The 7,254-nt window shown below is 44.8% G+C and overlaps 1 protein-coding gene across 4 annotated transcripts in view; it reads right to left on the bottom strand.

Annotated features, from left to right (window-relative positions):
• SEC24C (SEC24 family member C) overlaps positions 1-7,254 on the bottom strand; it is a 28,503-nt gene that overhangs the window by 17,130 nt on the left and 4,119 nt on the right. For 3 of the 4 annotated variants that reach the window (XM_011928192.1, XM_011928203.1, XM_011928184.1), the window contains one exon: positions 4,584-4,719. The exons of the other annotated variant lie outside the window; for it this stretch is intronic. In XM_011928192.1, the coding sequence (XP_011783582.1) occupies positions 4,584-4,719 (136 nt within the window). The remainder of the gene's footprint in view (positions 1-4,583; positions 4,720-7,254) is intronic. 4 annotated transcript variants of the gene reach the window in all.

Below are 7,254 nucleotides of genomic sequence, written 5' to 3'. Positions count from 1 at the left end.
ACATGGTGAAACCCTGTCTCTACTAAAAATACAAAAATTAGCCAGGCTTGGTGGCATGTGCCTGTAATCCTGACTACTCGGGAGGCTGAGGCAGGGGAATCGCTTGAACCTGGGAGGCGGAGGTTGCAGTGAGCCGAGATCGTGCCACTGCACTCTAGCCTGGGCGACAGAGCAGGACTCCGTATTAAAAAAAAAAAAAAAATTCACATTTTCTTTTAAGCTTAACTTTGCACTTAAAATTTTTTTTGTTTCTATTTTCTCTCTCCTTTCTAGATGTTGGTAGCAGAGGGTTTTCAGATTATGTCAATCTGCCACCTGGCTGAAATTCTTTGACTCACTCCAACTGGGTAGTTTTCTTTATGTCTACACTGAAACTGCCTTTATCAATGATGCTAACCTTGCCGAATCCAGTGGTCAATTGTCAGTCTTCATCTTACCATTTGGCAGCATCTGACATAGCTGATTACTCTCTTACCTTCTTGAAATACTCTCTTCATCTGATTTCAAGACACCACACTCTCTTGGCTTATCTCCCACCTCACTACTGCTCTTTTTCATTGTCTTTTTTTTGTTTTTTGTTTGAGATGGGGTCTTATTCTGTCACTCAGGTTGGAGTGCAGCAGTGAGATTTCGGCTCACTGCAACCTCCACCTCTTGGTTTCAAGCCATCCTCCCACCTCAGCCTCCCAAGTAGCTGGGACCACAGGCATGTGCCACTATAGCCAGCTAATTTTAGTATTTTGGTAGAGTTTCAGGGTTTCACCATGTTGCCCAGGCTTGTCTCGAACTCCTGAACTCAAGCAATCCGCCTGCCTCTGCCTCCCAAAGTGCTGGGATTACAGGCGTGAGCCACCGCGGCTGGCCCCTCATTGTCTTTTGATGGCGGCTCCTCTTTACTTTTAAATGTTGGTAAGCTCCAAGTCCTCAATTCCATTCTTTACTCACTTTCTAAATGATTTCATCCATAGCTTTAAATATCTATAGACTGAGGACTTACAAATTTCTATCTCCAGTTCTAACATCAGTCTTGAGCTACAGATTTGTATATGCACCTGCCTACCTAACATCTCTGCTTGCACAGAGTTTATATGAGTTTACTTGAGCATTTGCGGATTTTGGTATCTGTTGGTCGGGGAGGTCCTGGAACTATTCCCCCATGGATAGTGAGGAATGACTGTAGTGAGATTTGATATACATTTTGAAGGTGGAGTCAATAGAATTGGATGTGGGTTATATGGCATCATATTTGCATATATCCTCCTGTATACTTTTTTTTTTTTTTTGAGACAAAGTCTCACTCTGTCGCCCAGGATGGAGTACAGTGGCACAATCTTGGCTCAGTGCAACCTCCGTCTCCTGGGTTCAAGCGATTCTCCTGCCTCAGCCTCCCAAGTAGCTGAGATTATAGGTGCCTGCCACCACACCCAGCTCATTTTTGTATTTTTAGTAGAGATGGATTTTCACCATGTTGGCCAGGCTGGTCTCGAACTCCTGACCTCAGGTGATCCACCCACCTTGGCCTCCCAAAGTGCTGGAATTACAGGTATAAGCCACCGCGCCCGGCAACCTCATATGTTTTAAGAAAATTTATGAATTTGTGTTGGGCCACATTCAAAGCTGTCCTGAGGCATGCAGATTGTGAGCCACGGGTTGGACAAGTATGAAGTAAATGTTATGTAGAGTCCAAACTGTGGGAAATTCTTTAGGTTAACTGTTTTGTTTTCTTCAACAGATAAATACTAAGAAAAAGAAGACAGAGGTGGAGCTTATAGACTTAAAAGACATACCAACTGTTTTTCCTGTGGGTAAAACTAAATTGTGGTATGTGGGGTTGTACATTTGAGTGTAAACTTTTTTTTGAGACAGAGTCTCACTCTGTTTCTCAAGCTCTGGAGTGCAGTGGCAAGATCACACTCAGTGTAGCCTCAACCTTCTGGGCCCAAACGATACTTCCACTTCAGCCTCCCAAAGTAGCTAGGACAACAGGCATGCCACCATGCCCAGCTAACATTTTATTTTTTGTAGAGATGGGGGTCTCCCTGTATTGCACAGGCTGGTCTCAAAATTCTGAGCTCAAGCAATCCTCTCACCTTGGCCTCCCAAAGTGCTAGGCTTTTTTTTTTTTTTGAGAGGGAGTCTCGCTCTGTCGCCCGGGCTGGAGTGCAGTGGCCGGATCTCAGCTCACTGCAAGCTCCGCCTCCTGGGTTTACGCCATTCTCCTGCCTCAGCCTCCCGAGTACCTGGGACTACAGGCACCCGCCACGTCGCCTGGCTAGTTTTTTGTATTTTTTTTTTTAGCAGAGACGGGGTTTCACCATGTTAGCCAGGATGGTCTCGATCTTCTGACCTCGTGATCCACCCGTCTCGGCCTCCCAAAGTGCTGGGATTACAGGCTTGAGCCACTGCGCCCGGCCCAAAGTGCTAGGATTATAGGCATGAGCCACCTCACCCAGCCAAGTGTAAATTATTTTTAAAAAACCACAAGAAAGTCAGCTGGGCGTGTTGGCTCACACCTGTAATCCCAGCACTTTGGAAGGCCAAGGTGGGTGGATCACTTGAGGTCAGGAGCTCGAGACCAGCCTGGCCAACATGGAGAACCCCTGTCTCTACTAAAAATATTTAAAAATTAGCCATGCATGATGGCAGGCACCTGCAATCCCAGCTACTCGGGAGGCTGAGGCTGAAGAATCGCCTGAACCCGGGAGCTGGAGGTTGCAATGAACTGAAATCACACAACTGCACTCCAACGTAGGCAACAGGGCAGGACTCTGTCTCAAAAAAAAAAAAACGAAATTACTGTAAGAGTCAGGATAATGCAGGATAATTGTTATTTATGAGGGGAGGGAGAGAATAATGTTTGAATCGGGGCACACGGAAAAGGCTTCTGGGGTGAGTGGCAAAGTTCTCTTTCCTCATCTGGGTTGTAGTTATAGTTACAAAGGAGTTTGCTATATAATAATTTACTAAGGCATACATTTGTTTTGTTTTTTTTTTTTTTTTTTGAGGCAGGGTCTTACTTTGTCACCTAGACTGGAGTGCAGCAGTACAATCATGACTCACTGCAGCCTTCATCTTGTAGGCTCAAGCAATCCTCCCACCTCAGCCTCCCCAAGTACTGGTATTAAAGGAGTGAGCCACTGCACCCAACATGGACCAATGTATTTAAAACAGTTGCCTACCCCCTCACTGTATCCTCATCCTGTTTTATAACTTTATGTACATTCGTGTACTTGTTATCTTCTATGTACCCCACTTGGTTGACTTATGCAGGCTTACATTCAATGCTAAAAATGTGTATTCTGGACACCCAGTTAAAGTGTCAGAAAGTGACTTTTGTATTATCATACCTCTTTCCCACAGTTACATTTTACTCTTTATTTACCAAAAACAAACAACACTCCTGGTCAGGTGCAGTGGCTCATGTCTATAATCCCAGCACTTTGGGAGGCCAAGGTGGGCAGATCGCTTGAGCTCAGCAGTTTGAGACCAGCCTGGGCAACACAGTGAAACACCATCTCTACTAAAAATACAAAAAAAATTAGCTGGGTGTGGTTGCTCATGCCTGTAGTCCCAGTTACCTGGGAAACTGAGGTGGGAGGGTCACCTGAGCCTGAGACGTCCAGGCTCCAGGAAGTTGTGATCCTGCCACTGCACTCTAGCTTGGGCCACAGAGTGAGACCCCGTCTCAAAAAAATTAAAAAATTTTAAAAAGCACTCTAATAGAGATGACTGCCCTCCTTTAACGGACTTTCATGCTAAAATGGGTTTATTGGGTCATTGTACCACTGAAGTTTTCACCATTTATGTGGTTTCCCTTTTAGTATCTTTCAGTTCATAACTGGCCATACCCAAACTTAACCAATCAGTCTTACTAAGTGCCTGATCTAGAGGAAAGGGGCAAATCAAAAGAGATGTAAATAATCCTGAGGTTCTCTCTTCCCATTTCTCCCTTAGGGTAGGCTCAATAGGACTCCAACCATTACTGAAGACGTATGTCTAGTAAAGCAAGAAACTCAAGTTCACAGAAAAGGAAGAATATGCAAAGGAACCCAGTTACTAAGATGGGTCAATAATCCACAGGGCTGGACATCAGCAGTACCTGTAACCTACAAAAAAGAAGACAAAGTACAGAAGGGTAGAGGGAAGAGAAAAAGTGATCTACAAGAAGGGCAAAGGAGAGAAAAAAAAAAAAAAAGCCCATAACTTCCTAACCTTTCTACTTTCATCAGACCGATTTTATTTATTTATTTATTTATTTATTTATTTATTTATTTATTTGACAGAGTCTCACTCTATTGCCCAGGCTGGAGTGCAATGGCGCGATCTTGGCTCACTGCAACCTCTGCTTCATGATTCTTCTGCCTCAGCCTCACAAGTAGCTGGGATTTCAGGCACACACCACCACACCCGGCTAATTTTTTATTTTAGTAAAGAGACAGGGTTTCGCCATGTTGGGCAGGCTGGTCTCGAACTCCTGACCTCGGGTGATCCACCCACCTCGGCCTCCCAAAGTGCTGGGATTACAGGCATGAGCCACCGCACTCAGCCTCATCAGACCAATTTTAGATTGACCAAGTACCTACCTTTGCATCTGAACAGTGGAGCTTGGCCCATTCTGTACATCTCCTTGGCCAAACTGGCCATATGCAGCCTGGCCACAAGGAGCCTGTGCTGTTGAGGCTGGAGGTGCCCCCGAGGAAGGTGGGGCTCTTGACATACCTGAGGGTAAAGGACAGAAACTAAGTGATTGGGAAATAACTTTCTCCTCCACCCTGAGCCAGGAATGCAAAGCAAGGATCAATAAACTCAGACCTTCACTGGCCCAATACCACAGTTTAGGCAGCGAAAAGGACACTAAAAGCATACAACTCTAGCTACAGCAGTATTCTAAACACAGATTCCCAACAGGGGGCCTACACTCTCCTAGATAAGCATACTAGGGGTGAAGCTGTAGCCAGAGACACAAGAATGTAGGGCCTTCCTTTGATCACCATACTCTCAAGTCAATCCAAGACTGCCTAATATTCTTACCCTAGACAACAAGTCAACTCTTTTAAGGAAAAGATCTTACTCCAGAACTCAGAAACTTGGAGCATACATAAAAAGGAGACTCAGAAGATGACCAAGTAATATACTGAACTAGGCTGCAAAGAAAGACACTTCTTGGGGAGATTATTCTGCCACCTTCTTCATTCATTCTGCTTATACTAACTATATCCTTTCATTCACTTCTAAGTGTGAAAACTTCAAACAGCACGTGATTCAGGAATGTGTTTCTATAGGTCGGAGACCTTGTTTCTGCCCAACAGTTCAGTAAAGACAGCTGGCCTGTCCTCCCATTAGCACTGCCATCTATGTCCTCACAAAAGCTGTACTCCATCCTTCCTATTCCTTAGAACCACCATCAAAGCTACTTTCACTACTCTTAGCCATTCTTCACACATGAAGTTCAGGGAGAAAGCAATTAGTTACTTGGCACATCACTTTTGAAATGTGGATGACCTCTGTTCAAAGAATTGTTTTTCTTTTGCTCTGCCCTCAGTAGAGACTAGACATTATAGAACTTGCCTACAGGAACATGATTAACCTAAACTTGCTCACCAACCATGACAGAATCAGATATGTTTTCCTCTAACAAAGCTTTCTCGTGAGAGAATGCCAAACTCCAGGACTTGACAAAGCAGAGGTGGACTCTGTTCAGCCAAAGTCTCAGCTTAGAATTAAGGTTCTTCCAAAGATCTGAGGCCTAATCTCATCACAGTTTTTTTTTTTTTCCCACAGTTATTTTTTTTTTTTTTTTTGAGATGGAGTCTCGCTCTGTCGCCCAGGCTGGAGTGCAGTGGCCCCATCTCAGCTCACTGCAAGCTCTGCCTCCTGGGTTTACGCCATTCTCCTGCCTCAGCCTCCCGAGTAGCTGGGACTACAGGCGCCCGCCACCTCGCCCGGCTAGTTTTTTGTATTTTTTAATAGAGACGGGGTTTCACCATGTTAGCCAGGATGGTCTCGATCTCCTGACCTTGTGATCCGCTTGTCTCGGCCTCCCAAAGTGCTGGGATTACAGGCTTGAGCCACTGCGCCCGGCCTTCCCCACAGTTATAATTAAAATCGTCATACTTCATTATTTCCCAAATCTTACTCGTATCTCTTTGATGCCTTCTTTTTTCCATATCCCTTTATGAAAGCATAAAGAATTTGGCATACCCTAAATCACTGTCTAGCCTAAGCAAAGATTTATTGTTAACTACTTCCAAAAAGCCCCTCTGGAGAATCTGTAGAGTACTAGCTGCTCTTCTTGAAAATGTAAGATAAGGCCAGACGTGGTGGCTCATGCCTGTAATCCCGGCACTTAGGGAGGCCAAGGTGGGTGGATCACGAGGTCAGGAGTTCAAGACCAGCCTGGCCAACATGGTGAAACCCTGTCTCTACTAAAAATACAAAAATTAGCCAGGCTTGGTGGCATGTGCCTGTAATCCTGACTACTCGGGAGGCTGAGGCAGGAGAACTGCTTGAACCCAGGAGGCGGAGGTTGCAGTGAGCCAAGATCATGCCACTGCACTCCAGCCTGGGCGACAGAGTAAGGACTGTCTCAAAAAAGAAAAAAAAAAAAAGAAAGAAAGAAAAAGAAAAAGTAAGGTAAAAACCAAACACTCAACCTAAAGCAGCATCGGATTAGTATTCTCTTATTACCATGATATTACAGAGCATCTAAGAAGCAAAGGAAACTCAAGCAAAGGAAAAGGACTGATATCAGAAGAAAGATATGAGAGGCACCAAAAGTCAGGCACACAAATATCACACTTTTCATCCCCATAAACTACACTGTCCCAGGCTAATTTATATATAAGAATCATCAGTCCAACAAAAGGCATTCAACATATATGAGGAATAAATGATTTCAAGGAGACTACAAGTCAACAAGAAATACTCGGTCCTGGTCACAGGATCTAGAGGGGCGTGGACCACAACCCTTCCATTTAGCTCTGAACAACATGACCAGGTGATACCCACAGTAAGTGAGCTGTCAGTAAACCTGGGAGATGTGTTCCCACTAGATGGCTTAAGGCAGAAACATAGTACCTTACCTAAAAACACGGAAGACAGCTGGGCGCGGTGGCTTACGTTTGTAATCCTAGCACTTTAGGAGGCTGAGGCAGGTGGATCACCTGAGGTCAGGAGTTCAAGACCAGCCTGGCCAACGTGGCGAAATCCCATCTCTACTAAAAATACAAACAATTATGGCCGGGCGCGGTGGCT

This window comes from Colobus angolensis, unplaced genomic scaffold, assembly GCF_000951035.1.
Source record: "Colobus angolensis palliatus isolate OR3802 unplaced genomic scaffold, Cang.pa_1.0 Scaffold12, whole genome shotgun sequence".
Taxonomy (NCBI): Eukaryota; Metazoa; Chordata; class Mammalia; order Primates; family Cercopithecidae; genus Colobus; species Colobus angolensis.
The sequence above is the reverse complement of the archived record's forward strand: the minus strand, read 5'-3'. Positions and strand labels throughout refer to the sequence as shown.